We start from the raw sequence: 19,352 nt of genomic DNA on the forward strand, positions 1-19,352 counted from the left end.
ATGTTGTTTACCCCTCATCTAGGTAATGTGAGAAATAAAATAAAAAAATTAACGGCATCCATTGTACGTTTAACAAAGACTGAATGGGGACTCGGAAAAAAAAGAGTTTAAGTTTATACTATAAAACAATATTGTATCTATTATGATGACATACGCAGCCCCAGTATGGTACACAGAATTATAAATGTAAAATTTAAGCAAAAAATATATATCAATTCAACGAGTCACGCTCTTGACAATGGTCGGAGCATGCAGAACGGTATCCACAAATGCACTGCCAGTTCTTGCAGGGACATTACCCCTAGACTTAGCAGTTTTGAATAGAGCTTTCGGTTACTTTATATGGAAGGGGAAACAAATCTCGTGTATAGGTATAACTAATCATTTGTTCACTGATATTAAACAAGAAAGAAGGAATATACTTGAGGATGTTGGAAATATGGCAACAAAGATGGGTCAATAGTGACACTGGGGCTATCACTAAGTTATTTATTTCACATTAGTTTTAATTATGATAATAAGTTGAATAGATGGTTTTATCCAAAAATGGAGTCCTCATTTATAATTACTGGACATGGGTCTTTAAGATATAAGTTATACAATCTAGGAATAGAACCCCACCTTTTTGTGATTCCGAAAGGCTCGAAAGTTGGGACCACATTCTCTATGATTGTCCCATCTATAAAGAATATATCTTTGATAGAGGGTATGAAAGATTATTTATTGGAAGTAAGGAAATTTTTTTTAGTTTTCCAAGAATTCTTTGGGTTAGTTTTCCAAAAGAGGAAACGTTTGGCAACTTTAATTGGCACGCTATAGATAATTAATTAATTAATATATATTTTTTGTTTTATTGAGTTCAGTTATATTTCGTATTTATTCTATACTATGTTGATTAACTTGTTTTTGTTCTCCCTCCCTGTCTGTTGTGTCGGACAGTGGAGAATAATTTTTTTTTCTTTAAGCCCCCAGGTGTGGGCAGCCTGAGAGCATGATTGTTGGCTCCCACCAGTATTACACTACATCTGGTTGGAGAGCGATTAAAGTGCACGTAGCACAGAAGGAGTGATGGACCTAGGCTCGGTTCCACATGTAGGTTTGGTTTGGTTTGGATTTTACTGGCGCATTAGCAACTAAGGCTATAATGCGCCAAGACCAACCACATGTAGGGAAGGGGCCCGGATGCCCTAATAACATCAGCTCCCTGGTGGCAAGGTCACTTGATTATAGAAGTTCTACCAAAATTGAAAACAGATTATATTGGTGGAGATAAGCAATAGCCGGGGTTCCACCTAAGCTAAGTATATATACAATAACAATGTCGATATACTGTATTTCGGGTTTCTTCAGTGAAGTGGCCACCTGTGGATCGAGATTAGCTTCCTCCAGATAAAATGCAATGGAGTCATATTGTGCAGGGAGATCTCGGATGACAGCTATGTTATTGCGGTTATCTCCACAGTTCCATCACAGGAATGTACGCATTATTTAGGGTTGGAGAACCCCTCGATGTTTTTCCGAGGGGCTGTGAATTTCTGTCGTTCAGTTTTGGGTATTTCATTTTGGGGAGGGAGAATAATACAGTTTTCCAGTGTCCCTTTCCTCTTCATCAAATAGTTCTAAAATCGATCATCTTCGTTTGATTTGGCTTCAAAATGCATGCTGTCTGTTGTTTGGTTGGTATTAGGGACTATGGGTATACCAGTATCCAGCTGGGGAATAGCAGCTGGTTGTATGGTCATCGGTGTATTGAGCTTGGTTTACTGGTACGGTTACAAATACTGATTAGCCCACAAAGCTGGAGATGCGCTGAGTGGGATGTTTACTCCTGTTTCATTGACATTTGAAGTTCTTTTAATAGTTGCCTGAGCATAAGTTTGCTTGTCTGTGATTGGTGCTAGTAGGGATTTTTTGGGTTCTGATAAGTTACATTATGATTAGTTTTATATCGTTGTATATTTTCTTGTTTACAAAGGAGACGCACTGGAATAGGCAGGATATTCTTCTCTGTGGTTCAAACATTTGAGTGGTGTGGCTGTGCAGTCATTTGGCTGTGTGCGGTAGATCTACATGTGGTGAAGGTAGCTGTCCCCTGCAGACTGCTTGTGAATGCCCAAATTTTGGCACTTATAGCAACACAAGGGGGTTTGGAATATAAGGTTTAACACAACAGTTTGTGTAGCCTGCCTTGATCATTTTTGGTATTCGAGGATTATCAAAGGTAAAAATTATGTTCTGTGTAGAAACTAACGCACCTTTTTGTTTTGTCCCGATTCGCCTCGTTAATCACTCCTGACCATGCACTTCTTGCTTTAGTTCTTCGTCTGGTAGATTTATCAGTTCCCACCCAGTAATGATCTCTCTTGATGTATTCCAGGAGGAAGACGTGTGGGGAAACAGTAAGAGAGGTTCCACCCAATTTTGTCAGCTTTTGTAATTTCTCAGATTGTTGAACAGTACAACTTCAACTAGTAAGTCCCCTGATGAATCTCACGGGAATTTCTGCACTAGAAAACGGGACAGTTTTCCAATAGGTTGGTCTGGTTCAATAGATAAGGAAGAAGGCTAAATTACTGATTCTGTCTACATCAATCTTTTGCTGAAATACAACCAGACTCATGTTTACGGCCTGTTATGTTCTGGTCTGCGAACCCAGTGCATTCCTAGGAATTGAGATATCTTTGCTCTATTTCGTCCTGGAAAGGGGAACTTTCTCCTTCACGTTACCGGCCCCGACGTGGAGGCAGGAGCAGTGCCACCTTGTGAACAAGCGATAGATAGTAGGTTAGTATTAAGAACAGAGAAAAGAAAAAGGTTACTTCTCTTCCTGATCTAATAAAGTGCTTTCTTTACTATGGACTATATAGTTGAGTTTTAGCATAATGCTTTAAATGAGGAGCCTATTTCCCTTTTCAAGAAAGAGCTCAAATTTACTAGCAAAGTCACTTGACACCTGGAGTCGCCAGAGAGTCGATGTGACACCACTATAAAAGGTGGGGGGCTACCCATTAGATTGCTATTATAATTATGAGTTTATTTCCAAAGAAATATCCAGCTGGGGTCAGGCAGGACACTTATATCATAACGAAAAATACAATGAGACAATATTAAAACACTATATACACCGTTAGAGTATATAGATTGACTGGATCCAAGAAGTCTCCGAATTCCAATACGACAGGGGTTATCAGTACTACATGTACTATAGAGGTTACTATTACTTTTTTTTTTTTTTTTTTTTTTTATGTCAAATATTTGTTCCAAGGATTTTACTTCTGTTACCCCCAGAATTATATTCGGTTGGAACTTCGTCGGGTCAAAGTTTAGATCCTTCTGAACCGTTAGTCAATGCTTAAGATGAAAAATGAACAACAGCTTATCACAATTTTCTTTCAGGGAGCGTTGTCTGAGCGGAAAAATTTACAGAAATCATCCATACAATATCTGTTCTTTCAAACTTTTGACACATTGTTATTCACACGCCGTGTGCGTACAAATGGGTGTTCAAGAATCGATTTGCACTTTGGGTGGGATGAAAAATCCAGAATAACTCATGGGGGGGAAACCTTGTGAAATCGATTAACTGCAGCCACGACTGAAGGGGCCTTTAAAAAATCTCCAGTATCCGAGGGCATTCGAACCCACACCTTCTCCAAAAATCTGGACAGGTATGGATTCAAGTAATTTTAAGTCTTTGTAAACGGATTTGGAACCGATGACGAGGAGGTTTAATGGCTAACCAATGAGAAGTTGGTTAGATTTTTTTTAAATATCATACGAAACAACGAAAGCCTTATTTCGGTAATAGTCATATTGTGCAAGGAAGCTCGAGGTTATTGCTGCTCTAGCCAAAAAATAAAAAACATATTTTCTAAACTTATAAGCTCATAATATTCGAAAACATCATACCATTTTATTCTGGTCACATACAATATTAAATTAGTTCTGGAACCAAAGTATTGATTTAAACGGTTTCGAGAATTTGTTCCACTGCAAGATTATTGCCACTTACACATCTTTAGCCACCTTGTTGAGTCGGCCTCAACAAACATCAAACTTCATAGCAGGCTGAATTCCCAATCATGTGTCTGAAAAGCGCTTTAAGTTAATTAATCCGTGTCTATAGACTCGCCATGACCAATGGCCACAACCCTGAAAACCTTGCTACTTAAATGAAATGGCTTTAAGGATAACAAGGCAGTCCGGCGAATAAATCTGAAGCCACTATAGATAGAAGAGTTTCCTTTTTGATAATAACCTTTCTTTATGTTCAGCTCACCGAGACTAGTGGAGAAGAATGAACACGATTGCAGCTCATTACTGCGTGGGTCGATTTGGGTAGATAATATTCACCTGACAGAATGTGATTAAGACATATCCCAGACGTAGTTTAAAACGTCACTCGGGTGAAACCGCCAAGTTTGTAAACTCACACAAAAAAATTCGTCACTGAATACCTGATTCGGTATTATAGCCAATTACCATGCGACCTTGAACAAAGAGGGCTTTCCACAATGAATTACAATAGAAGAATAGTGTGGGGAACAATCGCTTCAATGCTGTCCCTTCAGTGTCATTAACACGGAAGGCTGTTTGAAGAGAATACTCCTGTCTTTTCACACGGATAACAGTTTCCTTCGAAGTATAAAAGTTCGGATTCAGAGTTGTGTAGAAACACTTCATTTTGTCTCCATATATGTAGACTGAGTTGTATGTATAATGCAAAAGATACATCATTCTCAATATACTTTCCAGTCCGATTGGATTGGGTTGTTTATTATAACATCAAGGCAGCTAACAGTGTTAGTACAGTACATGAGTTTAAAAGCGCAATTTGGTATACTTTCTAGTGGAAAATTATCGACAATCCTGAACCTAACCGGCCCTTCCCTTCAAGAACATTAGACCATCACCTGCAACTAAAACTGCCCATCGCGTGGGTATTCGCAGATGCTTCTTTCCTCTAGATATGAGCAGGCCTTGACTCGAACTGAATACCTATTCTGGACTAGATCCTAACAAAATCTTAGAAACAAGAGAAAACTATTTTTCCGACAACCCAATAACATACAGCGTTTCAAGAGTACGTGCAAATATCCTGATACGTACTTGGTAATGAGACACCATGTGTCTAGACACATGAGATCTCGCTCCATCAATCCTAGTTATTTAATAAAAGGAACACCATTATTGCAAATTTGGTTGACTGTACATTTAGGACAAGCTGCAATGTTTAAACTGTGATAGCGGCTAGTGTCTCATTAATCGAGTCACTGATCTTGTGGTGGTGGTTATCTGAATTAGAAGCCTTAGATCAACTACACAGCAAATGATAGGAATCCAGATGATCCTCCCCTTTTGGAACCCCTTTACAAAGAGGTTTTATTCTTGATTAATCAGTTGGACTGCTTTCTTTGAGAGCAGAGCAAACAAGAAGCTTAACAGTTTATTTTGTATGAGGCTTCTAGAAAGTGGGAGTAATGCCTTGATACTGATAATGGCTGGTTTCAGATCAAGACAGGTTGTATTAGCCTCGGGTACCTCTGTTATGATCATAATAAGTTGAATCCAAGGTTGGGAGATTGAAAGGGGACCTGTTTCGAGAGAAGAGGTAGTAGGATCTCTGCCCAGACATTTAATTTAGTAGAATGAATTTGATATGAATCTAAGTTGACCGACAGGAGAAGTCTTCTTTGGAAATTGATTGACGGCATATTGATTCGCTTATTCTACGAAACCTATGCGGTAATGATCAGATTATAGACAGCTACTAATGAGTCGATAAATGAACTGAGAAACAATCATAAATTACGGTACCTCTTTTAGCTCCAACAATTCCCTTGGCTAGTAATGCTGCTTATGATTCTGGTTACGTCTTCCTTGATCAGTTGAATTTTTTCAAGAACTTCAACTGGAACAATGTTGTCAGTTAACTTAGGCACAGGATGTACAATTGCATTTTTAAGATTATTATTATTCTGATAGTTATACGGTTGGATTGTTTAGAATATCAGTTGGGACAAATAAAGCTACGAGGGGTAGGAATGCCTTACTTACAGGGTTATCCAATTAAAATGCAACCCCGTTTGTAACAATTTTATTATTCATCGTACAGACATACACTCAGTATTTTTAATTTTAGATTTTCTTTTTTCCTTTTGGGGGCTCTTGAACTGAGGCCACCAGTGCAACAGATTGATATGCCACTGAGTGTGCTCCATAGATAACAATCCGGAGGTGACTAAATAAACGCACCACCCTAATAAATGCAATACTGCTCATCAAATACCACTGCTGCTGTCACAATGAAACAGCCTTAACCCACCTGTCTAAAAATATCTTATTCTATCAGATGACATCAAATGCTCCGTTTCCATAGTTACTTCAGTATACACAAAAAAATAAGTTTCGCCTCTCTAAACGGGTCTCAAATTCGGCTAAGTACAGGAATCGAACCCTCGCTTTGATATCAACTAAATACGATCTTTATTTAAATAATTTCATTTAAAATTTTTCTTTTACTTAAAAGAAAATTCCATAAAATTGAAGTTAAAACTGTAATGCAATTTTCTTAAAATATGCATATTGCTTTGTATTTATGATTCAAAAACAGCGTCTTATTTTCGTGAGGAAAAAACAGATAAATAAAAATCCCTCCACTTATGGACTCCATATTACACTCCAAGTTAATCGTCGCGTATGGTGAGGGTGGCTGGTCGATTACAGATTCCCCATTAATTCGAAACTACGAAAACATGTATCTCGAAGGGTACCTGTACGTAATATTATTATATATTTATGTAAGATCATGGCATTTTAAAAGTAGAATTTAAATCCACTAATTACCGTGGAGGAATTAAAACTATAATCATATTAATTTATGGACATAATGATCAGCCGTTCTCGTCAATTAAATAAATTAATTTTTGGTTTTAAAAATAATCCATAAAATACAGCATTTAAATATATTTAAGCAAAACTCTGGCTTTAGTACGATAATTTACCAATAGAGGGCATTTTGCAATAATTATTTTAATAAGTTGCATTATCGCCTGCTATGTCTATGATTACGTCATATCACTTAGCAGACTTTTTTTTAGGTTTAGTAACATCTATCATGAATGGGGATTTTAAATAAATGTAAAATCCATTAAAATATTATATATAAACGATAACAAAATTCTCAAACAGTGAAATGATAATGGCCAAGAAGATAAACGATTAACGAATAAATTTATTAAAAAAATTAAACGCAAAAATAAAGATCTATGGTTTCTAGGTTACATAACATTACAACATGTCTGTCTTGTTTTCAACTTTGCCTCCAGGTATAAAGTGACTTATAACAGATGGTGCGCTAGATTCACGTGCACACACGTAAAAATCACGTGGAAATATGAGAAGGTTAAATACGATTAACCGTAAACTTATACAATTAATATGAAATTTATATATTTTGTGGTGGTATTTAATTAACAGTGAAAATCCTTAAAAATGAAACATTACAGCCTATTGTCTTTTTCTAAATTTAAACTTAACTCTAAAATGTATTTATAGAGATTATCAGACATTTGCCAAATCGTGTATTTATTAAATAAAGAATTAATCACTGTAATGACCTTAAATTTAAAGCTTCACGCACCTAAATCTGCAGACTGTAAACAGTTCTGCAGAGAACCATATAATTCACAAAATTAGAAACAAAAAAAAACTTTCCAAGCAGAACGCGAAAAGGTGGTGTATTCAAATTTGATCGTCCCTACTGTTATTATCCGAACACACCCTTGTCTAAAAAGCACGTAGGGAAGTCGATTCCCTCCCCCACTGCACGTTAATATTCATCATTCTACTGGGGGAGGGAGTCGTGAAGGGGGGAGGGGGTATCAGCACGAAACAAGATGACAGCGAAAATTTGAACACGCAACAGCGATCGACCCATGCTAGTCTGACGCCTGTGTCTAAGCCTAACCCACCACTTCTCCCGTACGAGGTCAGCAATGTTGTGTTACACGCTAGCTGGCGGAGTTAGGCCTACCCACCTTCCCTTTATTGGTCTTCGCCGTAGCTCGCGCTTTCCGTCTCCCCCGTAACAGCGCTTCAAAATAAACAGCCTTGTCACCCAATGTGGTGCAGCCCCGAAGTCTGTCAGGGGGTGGGGTGAAAAGTGTTCCATGTCTCCGAGAGAAAAACTTTCACTCGAGTCTCAGATCTCGTCGACTGAACTGTGCGAAGCGACTTTGTACTTACGATCGGGATAGCAAACGAGTTAACAACGCCCCGGGCTTCCACACCAATTGTTGCAGTTTGTATGGAGTCCTGTCAGTCGCGTCTCTTGCTGGGTGCTGCTCGTGACAGTTGGAAAGACCGTCTCGAACGATAGAAAAATCAACAGTCGCTGGTTCCATGTGCTAGGTAGGGGCTGTAGCTCGCTGCTGCTTCGTCTGGTAAGTGAGTTTATTATCTCCGAACTTCATTTTCTAGTTGGCTTCGGGTGGAAAAGAATCCTTCAAGGCTGCCGGCTACGGAACAAGTGGACCATAGAGAACGCTCCGTGAGTGGCCGTAATTAGATGGTCTCGTGTTCGTTTTAATGACTTCAAGTTGCGGTGACTTTCATTTAGCACCTAAGAGGAATCCGAAATATGAAATCACGCATCTGAAGCGAACTGTTTGAACTCTGTTCACTTGTGTTGTGCCGGGAAACTTTTCGCATCGAAATCCAAAGAATTTCTTGAGGACTATCGAAGAACGTGGAAAAGTAGGCTTAACGAAAGCCAGTTTGGTGCTCTCAGAAAAATCGTGTTTTTGTTTGCTGCAGTGCCCGGATTGAAGCACAGAAAGGAAGAGGAAACAAGAAGGAAAGACAGAAGGGGGAAAAAAAAAAGAGACAGAACTGGTCATACCTTCAGTGTCCCTTGTAGAAGCTGCCGCTTGTTGACTCGGAAATATCTTATCCACAGGTTGCCATGGTGACCACGCGCAGGTCCGTTGACCAGTTTGCATGAAAATCTTGGCCAACTGAGGGACATGGAATGCAGTAAGAGCTAGCGACGAAGGAGACAAGGGCTGCGTAAAGCGCGGACAAGCGGTGATGAGGACGAATACTCACTGACAGTGGCGGTCCAGAGGAGAAAAGTAATTTGGAGAAAACTTGTCACTCGATCTATCATGGACTAATGCTCGGCAGTTGGAGAACCCGGCGTGAAGCGCCATTGGTCGGCCTGATCACGTGACTCATTTAACTCCCATATTTCTGTCAACTGCTCTCGATGATTTCCCATCCATTTATTTTCTGATTTATCTCCAAGTACGACAGCTAATTTGCGGCTCATCCCTAAAAAGCGCGGGTCGCAGGAGCGGAGTAAATTATGAATTCTAATGTGGTGTACAGCAGTGTGTGCCACAGTAGCGAGCCAGCAGGCTACGGCTCGCAGACGTACGGCGCCGAGCTAGCGCAGGTATACTACCAGCAGACGGCGGACACGCTGACCGGCGCGGGCAACCACTACCTCAGCGGCGGACTGGTCAGTTCGTATCCGGCTACCCCTGACCCTCGCACTCCGCCGCTACACGGGGACGCCACAAACAGCCACGTCGGACACCAGATCATCAACGACAGCAACGGGCTAAGCTACACCAGTCTCGATCCCCCCAGTTACGGACACCAACAGCGTGTCGCCCACTCCGCCATCGGGACACCACATCCTGCCAACCCCGCCATCCAGACGGGCTACAGTCCGTCGGGAGACCTGGGTGCTCGTGGACCCCACGGGACGTTTTCGTATCGCACTCTGGACTACCCCCACGAAGTAAATCACACGCTGCACCCTGGCCAAGAACACCACCCCAACCTCGGCAGTGACTGCAGCCGAGTGTCCGCAGTCCCCACCACCCTCGGAGTTCCTGGTTCCTCGTATCCCTACCTCGACCCCTTGAGTCTGTCCAGGAGAAACGGGTATGGCTATCATGACTCTTACGACTCTCCTATGCGGGACAGCTGCCAACTTAATGGTGGCTTCCACAACTCCCCTCCTCTGGTCAGGACTGGACTATCTCCGCCTCAACCTGCCCCGGTGCCCACCTACAAGTGGATGCAAGTGAAGCGAAGTGTTCCCAAACCTGGTACGTACCCCTTTCAACTCTCTCTCTATCTGTCTGTCTCTCACCAAACTTAGTGTCGATGGTAGCTCCAATTGCTTGTCACAATTTTATAACGTCTTACTCTGTCTCGGCACGATTAAAATCTCGGGCGGCTGCGCTCTGACAGTTAAGATTAATGTTTGAAGACACGAAACAATCATAAACCCACCCCAATCACGACTCCAGAATCCACGCTGGATCTTTTAACGGCGTTTATTCGAAGCCGGCAATTCGCGGCCATCGTAATTTATCTCAATTAGTAGCTAGTGGGGGGCAAATCGTTATTGCACGAGCCATCACTACAAAATGATCTTCAGGTTCACCTAACTACCTTCCTGTGTCACCTACACCAGACATGACTAATGGTCGCGGTGCCGTAGCAACGGTCATTTTAGGCCTAGGCGATAACTTCCAGTTCTTCGCTAAACAGCGGCATTCTTGTAAGTCTTCAACCACTGCAAAAAGACCATTTCGCACGATCGTTTTTTAAGTGGTGGTTAGCCGCTACTATTACGGGAAGGTTTGAACCGGAGCAGCACTCGACGGTTGACAAATAACGTTCGGGAGCAATAAATGTCGCGAGGAACGGCGGGCGGTCAGGCAATAAAGCAGTAATTACCCATCTACTCACGGAGGCCATCAGTTGGGTCATTTATTAGCGAGGAAGACCATTTTTATCGCACCAGGCAACAGGCTAGTAACAGGTGGGGAGGAACCGGCAAAGATTTAGCACCTTCCTTCTCCAACAGCTTTGTAAACTGCACACGCTTTTTTAAGCGGGGCATTGATGGAAAAGGCGTCTGCTCGAAAACTCACAACAATGGGAGAATGAGGATGGCAGACGACAGTTAACATAAATTATGAAAGAGACCTGTGGCGTTTTAAATAAACAGAATGTGACGTCGTTTGGTTTGATTAATTGCCAATTAATTAATTAGCGGTTGCTGGTATTTGAATAATGAACTGTAATATTTTTTCCTTCTTTTCTTCACCAAAACACAACATCGGGTACTATTTACTCAGTTTATAAAGGCAAATTTTGACCCAGTTTAGAGATAGGTAAGACGAATCTTTTAGGACCATGCTCTCTGACCTTTGACCAAATAACGGGACAGAAATACTGTTGAGTAGGTCGTGTCAACGTCTGGTTACTTAAGCGAGTAATGATAGAAGTCAAACTATCAGTAACTCGATTAATTTAACTTGATGTTTATGTCGCGTTATATCTAAGAAAATAAGTAATAAATCAAATTTCTGCTTAGAAATGTAATTCATTGAGTTGTTTACCGAAGGAATAGTAACATTAAATTCTTGATTCGTTTTATATCAGTTACTTTCGTTTTCCTTGCCCCCATTAGAAACCAAACTTTTAAAACCCAAACTAAAAGGTCAAAAGTTTCTTTTGAATCATTTAAATTTTAGAAACACCAAACGAAAGAAGAGAAAAATTTTAAAAATTAACAAATCAATAATTGATTTGTCTGTTGAAGACAAGCTGAACTCCATTTGTTTTTGTTAGTTTCAAAACAAGTGAGTCGTTGATTTGCTAAGTCCAGCGTTCAGTGTCCATAGGCCCTTAGGGGATCCGATGAGGTACTCCACGGTGTATGAGAATAATGCCCGAAAATATTTAAACTGGAGACATTTAATGAGAAAACAATTGGGTCCGCGAAGGAACTTTAAAGATTAAATGTCTTCCTTGAGTCACTGAAGTTTGAGAACCACTCTTAACCCAAGAAAAAACATTTGATTAGACACTGGCTTTGAAATATTAACAGCAATAAGTACACGGGCTGATAAAGCCACCATTCAGGACACTTTCATACACAAAATAGTTTATTCTTCCCCCTTTTTTTTTTAATGGGGATCAATCCTTCCCTTCGTATGCCATAAACAACACATTCAGGCTTTTCAAATGCTGACCAACAGACCCTTCCCCAAACAGATGCAATGATATTCGCTTTCATGAAAGCAACAGCCATCAGCGAAGTATATTTAATAGCTTTCAACCGAAAATAGGAGCGAGACAGACTTGTGTTTCTGCTTTATAGCATGCCTTCACCTACCCGGTGTAATGCTTTGAATGCATAATGCTGCACACCAGTAAACAACAGTCGAAGGTGCTGTCCTGTCACTATGGTTACCTTTCTGTTGCACCTAAAACCCAGTAGATAAGATTTGTGTCACGCAAAACATTAGGGGTTTCGTATTGAACAAAACTAAATGGCTGGCTTTCTCCAAATACAATATTTCAGTGTAAAAAAGTAGCACTGTCGCTAATGGGGTACAGGAAGCAATGGAGCACGGCGCCTGGTAATTTCAAACTATAAAGATAGCCATAGATTATCAACTGGGTGAAATGATTTTGTAGTAGGGTTTTAGGAGCATCAGCGACTAAGGCCATGTTGCTCAGCGTATACTGTCCATAAATTTCGTGTGTTCTGTGGTCGATTTTCTGTTTGCTGGATGAAAAACAAGAGTTTCCTGAAGAAAAAACCATGCTAGCCTCGCCTGAGACCGACTAACTCAGCCACGTTGTGAAAAAGCCCCCTAAAAATTCAAATCATCGATGGGGTTCGAACTCTGGTCTTTTCCACCCGGTGTAGGGAGGACGACAATTGTATCAACACGAGAGCTCGCGTGAAATACCAAACTACAGAAAGAAAAGTAGCTCACCCTCTACTGTTTAATAAAAATACACAGAAATTCTTACTAGAGGGAATATGCCGTGTGCTTCCTTCTTTTAGCTTGCTCAGGACAAAGTCTAGTTTTTATGGAACATGGTGCAGCTTATTCCCTGTATTCTCTTCTCTCTGAGAACTGGGCTAATTGCCCGTTTGTTACTGAGTTTTTCCTCTGGTACTGGCTTGCAGTTATTTTGGTTCTCCCATACAGTTTGCTAGCTCATTAGATAAAAGGCGTTACTGAGGGCCAATTATCAGATTTTGTTTGTCGCAAAAATCTCGCGATTCGAGTCCACCACTGACTTCGCGTTCTAAAAGAATTAAAGTGTGGGTTTAAATTGGTATCGTTGAGTATATGAAGCACTTAGTCTTTATGAAAATGCCCAGTCATGAGATCGGACATTTTCATAGCCATTTCCTCTTAGAACGGAATTTTTTTTCAACCCCCACTTCCGTTTTAGCCATGTTTGCATTCCTTTGAAGATTTCAGGAGAATTCCTTGTTTCGAGGTCGGAGTTGCTGATGTAGGAGGGATTTTTCCCCTCGAATTGCATTCCGCCTAAAAAAGTGTGGAATTTTTACCTTTAAAAAAAAAGTAAATTTATTAAATTTACCGCAGAAATACTACAATGGTGTTTTATAATCTGAATCCAAAACAGAAGGAACATTAAATACTGAATTTTTTTTTATTATTATCAGTTTCTCTGATAAAAAAAAAAATCTCTGTGCAAAAGCCAGAGCTCTCAGCATGATTTCTGCGCAAGTTCTCTTCTGTAATTCCTCATTACCATTAAATAACGCATGCACACGTGGTATTGATCCACGTGTTGTAATGCTGGTTGATTTCTCGAGTTAGCATGTGACCTGTTTATGACGTAATCACCAGAACAATGTAATGGATATCATATAATACACGAAACTTAAATATTAATTGAACCGTATTGAAATTAAAGTATATTTACCGCGTTATATTATTTTATAAACAAACTACGAGTACTTGATCTGACTATACAATAAAAAGTGGTCTTTGGACTGCTGATCCTCATTGTTTTTATCCGATTTTCATTGACTATGCAAAGCGCTGTTGGTAATTCTCCACGCCACTGTTTGCCAAGGCAGGGCAACCTTATTAAGAAGTCTAGTTACAGCGCTAGACGTCACAATATTATCCCACCCTCCAACTCCTCTTTTTTTCGGTCTAGCTATACCCGATCGATGGATAAAGAAATCCGTGCTTTTGAATTCCACGGTGTAAGTTGGCAGCTGCTTTTTCGGTAGTGTGTATCGCTAACCCAGTGGGTTAAACTTACAGATGGGTTTCTTTTCTATTCAGCATGCAAATATTCCCACAGCTGCAGGAAAATTAGCAGACTGTGTCCTCCTTAACTAAGTGTTCGTGTCACGATCTACACCAGGAAGTTATCCAGTAAACTATCCAACTTGTACAGAATATCAATTGAACAAAAAAGAGAAATTTTGGTGTTCGTGTGGGTAAATCTTTCTGGAATTAACGCCTGTGTAAGCAACGCTAGTTATTTTGTATGTATTTGAAGAGATTTCTGTGTGCACACCATGTTAAGCAGACAAGTTGGGTGGAGTTGATTAATATTAAGCCTAACCATTGTAAAACCAAGTCTTGTATATTAGAATGCATTTAATGCTTGACAGTGATTGTGATTCAAGGTGAAAGAACCACCCTGGTAGGACGGAAAGGGTCTATCTGTTGATAAATGCCTGTCCTCTCAAACACACAAACAAGTTTTACTGGTAGAGGCAGCTTCGTTTTGGTAACGCTAACAAACATATTTCACGATTCATTAGGCTTAGCTACAATTATCAATCACACATCTTTGGAAAACAATTGCCGGTTGCGGGCTCTTCAAATTAGTTAGTAGTCCTACCTCAATGTTTAAAGTATTACTCAATGTTTAAAGTATTAATATGAATTACAACAGATCTCCGGGTAATGGTTGTTGCCAAAATATAGGACAAAAGCTAATTGCGTAAGACTATTGCCTGAATTTTTAGAAATGTAATATCTCGTAAGTTTTATTATTAACAGCAATGGTCAGGTTATTTTATTGTTTCTAAACTTTTTTAAGTTAACTACAGAATAATGTTACCGCTCTATTGTTCTGCGAAATATAACTATCTTCAAATGTAGGTTAATTTATAGTAATTTTAGAGATTTTGTTCTTTAATGCTGATGGGCAAAAACCGGCCACCGGTACACGAACAGTAAAGTTGACTGAAAAGAAACAAACAAAAAAAAGATATTAATTGCTGCATTTGCAAGCACGAAACCCAAGCTATCCTGCACCAAACAACCTCAGTTTATTTATTTATCCCACTGAAGAACACGTTCTGCAACATGTCACCTGTAAATCAACAAAGTCCCGTTATGGGGAAGGCCACAGTCAAGTACACTACCCTGAGATCTACGGCAAAGCGAGTAGCCATCATTTTCAAGTGCGCCACCGTATTTATGGCGCCTCTGGGCCGTAGATATGACTTGGTAGGGGGAGGGGGAGAAGATAAAAAAAAAAAAATGGGCCAACTATAAACTCGGCAGTGTGATTAAAAGCTCTCCCCTTATCAGCGCTAAACTAAACGACAAGAGTGTGTCCAAACCCCTCGCGCTCTCAGAGCACAGGCCCGTGTGTGATTAATTATTAGAGTGCGCATCGAGCCCAGAGTATTTTCTTCACAGTTTGTGCGGTGATTAATAGAGTTTCTTGACAGAGCTATGCATGTGTAAATGGTCGAATTTGCCTGGTTAGCCGGCGAGTGAGAGAGTATGGCGTAGAAGGGGTCCGTATAACGGAGTCGGCGTTTAACGGCTCCACGCGTAGGGTTGTCTGATGTATGCCTCACCGTGTGGCTGCGGGCACAGCCAGTAATATATAACTTCTGCCTGCCGGAAGCTGCGGTACTCGGTTCGGCTATATTTTGATACGGAACAAAGGGCGAATCCATAAAAAATGGTCGTAATGGCTGAGCAGAAGCCTCTAATTTCGGTTCTTAGAAGCGGAGCCATTCAATCGAATTGGGCTCGCTGTATTTGCAGTGTTGCATATCGCTCTGTGTACCTTTTTATTTTATTAAAGAGGGTTTTTGTTATTGTTCTCCTAAAGTGAAAAATGCGGGCGATAAAAAAAAAAAAGAAAGAAGCAAGCACTGACATTAACTGAAGACTCGGAAGCAAAGCACAGCGCTTCTTCTATATGGAGCTATAATTAGTTATCTAGCAACAAGACGCCTATTCAGAAGACAAATATGGGAGAAAAGTGACTGGATTTGGCAGCACGCTGGTGGAGTTGGCGACTGACATCCCAACTACATAGCACTACGAAATGCTAACTTCACTCTTTGTTAACAAAATTAAAATCAGTTCGAATATTTCTGCAATTTCAAAACATTAAAGTAGTTAAGAGTCGAAACTATATCCATATCAATCCATCCAAACATTAACACCAATCCAATATGGCTGACTTCTTTGTTGTCAGAGTCACACGATACGTTTAAAACAACTGCAGAAACAAAACTTATCATTTCTCCTGATAATAATCCTCCATTTTATTTTAAAAATCATTCAGAAAGCGCTATTTTTATTCTATCAACAATATCAAAGACTTTATTGTTCAATTTTGACTCTTTGCGATCAATTGGATTCTAACTTCCATTCGAAAAATGTCTCTACTAAACAGTCGGCTATTTCTGGATTTTTGTGAGAAAAAAAAAAAAACAGTTCACTTAAGTCCCCCTCTCTTATCCCCAGTTCGGCGTCATGCAGCATCAATTGCATATCGATTCTACTTTCAACCGTGTCAGGACTCGGGTGAACATTAGCGGGGTTTGGCGGTACAAGTTGTAATGTCTGGGAATCACCCCGATTGTTAAATATGAACATTGGGGGGAAGGGGGAAGAAAAAAAACATGCGCTGGCAGAGATAAGATCCATCTTATAGAGTTTACTTCAAATATTAAAATAATTGCACAGAAACGGTTCTCTTGAACAATATGGTAATATATCACCCAATATAATTGGTACACCATTCCAGATATTTAATATCTATTAGTTATGTTGCTTTACAGCGAATATTTCTTAATTTTTTTTTTTTCTTTTCTTTTTTTCAATCCATCTTAATTTGTCGTTGATGTAGTCTACTGTCGTAGTGAAGAAAAATTCCTTTTTTTAAATCACGAGCATATATAAAAGAAAAAAACCGACTTCAAGACGTCCCTATTTTGGTTACAAAGAAAGCAGATTCCTTATCTTTATAGAGATCTCTGGAAAGAATGGCACACCGTAATTATCGTGCTACATGGACACTCAGAACTGCGAGTTAGAGAAGGAGAAAAAAAAACCGCACTGTGACCAGGTTATTTGGGTGGAGCCCTGAGCCAGTTGTTCTCTCTGTGTCCCATTACGTGTTCACCAACTAACTATATATCCAGACCCCACCTCCAATTGTTTCCGGCCATTCACATGCAAATATGGCTTTCGGCGCGCGACTTCTCTCGCCTCATCTGTACACTGTAATTAATTAAGTGCAACAGCCCTATATCTGATGGCCATTAACATCGAGCTGGAGGCCTCATTACAGAGAAACCACGAAGAAGTAGAGTACCACAATTACCGCATTGGATGGGGGAGGCTTTGATGGTGAACTGTTATCAACACTGTTATTCGGGAGGAAAAAAAGACACTCCGGTTCGATGTGGCCAATAATGAGGGAATCCACGATCTAAACTGGTATCTTCTCTCCCCTTTTTTACGCCCGTCTACACATTAGTTAAAGATTATTCTCGACTAGGATTTATTGGCCAGCTTTTATACAGCAAATTGAGTTATTGTTTCAAATTATCATCGATTACACATGCCAAGACAGTCAACGTAATTGCTATAATATGACATCAGCTAGGGATGTTTCATTTTTTTTGCCTTTCCTTCATCCTGTTTTTAACTAACTGCAATGATTTTTATTCGCTTACATCCGGCTATAACTCATTTAATTCGTAAGTTCTGGAATTTAAACCTAAAGAGATTATGCACTTAACCATTTGGCTGTCTGCTCTAATAATGGTTGCTTGCATTAAACAATCTCAGGATCGCCTACCCCAATAGCTTACACCATAAATGTCTTTAACCAATAGATTCTCATGGACAATCATTGATAGAAATCTGTCCATTCACACTTGCTTTGCCCCAGTAATCTCTTGTATAAAACCAGCTTTTAGTTGTGTCCTGATTAATCTCCAAGTCTCATCGCTGTTCAAAGACCGGCCTGAGGTTCTTATCACGCTCTTCCGCGTTTTAATTTTATTTGGTCGCAGTCAAAAAGGCCAAAACACAAAGTAAAGAATGACAACATAAAGGCAGCAGAAAAGGCCAAAACGGAATCTTATTCTAAACCCGGATTTACTTAACAAAGAGCAATAATTCCCAAGCCTGTACCGAGTGCAATATCTGTCAAGGTTTAACCGCAATGTCTGTCTGACAAGCACTTCCAAAGAATGAAAATTTAATGAGGTATTTTCTGTGGCTAACTGGTACTCTTTGTTCAATAACCTTCGGAAATGTACTTTCTAAATATCTGTGTTATCTGTCAAGCGGTGTTTTTACTAGTTAGTTAATATTTTAAAATAACAAAAGGAAAAACGTGTCCAGAACATTTAGAACACCAGTACTATTTTCAAATCGAGTAACTTTTAACACAGAAGGAACTCTTCTTCAGGTGACTAAAATATAACCCAATTAAAAGGCCCTCGTGGGACATTTTATGGGCTTTTTCACAACGTTAGTTTTTCTCCCGGAAACTGGGGATTTTCATCCAGCAAACAGAAAATCGGCCTCGGAACAGACGCAATTTACAGACAATATTAGGAGCAATGTGGCTTTAGTCGCTGATGCTCCTAAAACCCTACTACAACAACAAGCCGATTAAAAGGGCAAAGGCTATGAACAAGATCTAGTGAATTTAAACACAAACGTTTTTCTCCAACTTCAAACTTAATGTTTGCTTATCGGCCTATCCAGGTCAAACATGCAGGAATTATCGCCAAAGTGTCATGACACAGATAACAAGGGTGTGCCACCTTGTATTGATGACAGACAGCCATCACCAAGTAGTCAAAACATTTAAAAATCATGTAGGAAAAAATATCTGCGTATGTTTTTATCATTCGTAAAAAATACAGTTTGTGCTTTTAATGGATGTACAGTGATGTGAACTGCATGGAAATAGTTTTAAATATTCCTATTTGTATAATCCAACATATACTACTTGGATACCAGACAACTTCGAGAAAAAGACAAAAATTAAATAGAAATTATAGGGCAAATCTAAACACTGTCACATTCATTGCAAGGCTTAATTATGATCGTCTCGTGATTGGGACCTTAACGGATGTGGTGCAGGTGGGAGGGAGAGCTTTTAAAGTTTGTGTGTAATCTGCTAGTTAGGCAACCTTAACTGATTTCTCCTCTTTTCCCTTCGTGTTATCTCACACACTTACAGTATTAGCT

General features: G+C 39.8%; 1 protein-coding gene across 1 annotated transcript in view; it reads left to right on the forward strand.

The window, feature by feature from the left end:
- Nucleotides 1–8,218: 8,218 nt before the first annotated feature.
- Nucleotides 8,219–19,352, forward strand: part of LOC150090845 (homeobox protein Hox-B1-like) — a 41,818-nt gene continuing 30,684 nt past the window's right edge. Inside the window, exon 1 of the mRNA XM_090380304.1 lies at nucleotides 8,219–10,121. Coding sequence (XP_090236430.1) covers nucleotides 9,368–10,121 — 754 coding nt within the window. The 5' untranslated portion in view covers nucleotides 8,219–9,367. The remainder of the gene's footprint in view (nucleotides 10,122–19,352) is intronic.

This window comes from Mastigoproctus giganteus, chromosome 1 (assembly GCF_048544385.1).
Source record: "Mastigoproctus giganteus isolate SK-2022 chromosome 1, ASM4854438v1, whole genome shotgun sequence".
Lineage (NCBI taxonomy): Eukaryota > Metazoa > Arthropoda > Arachnida > Uropygi > Thelyphonidae > Mastigoproctus > Mastigoproctus giganteus.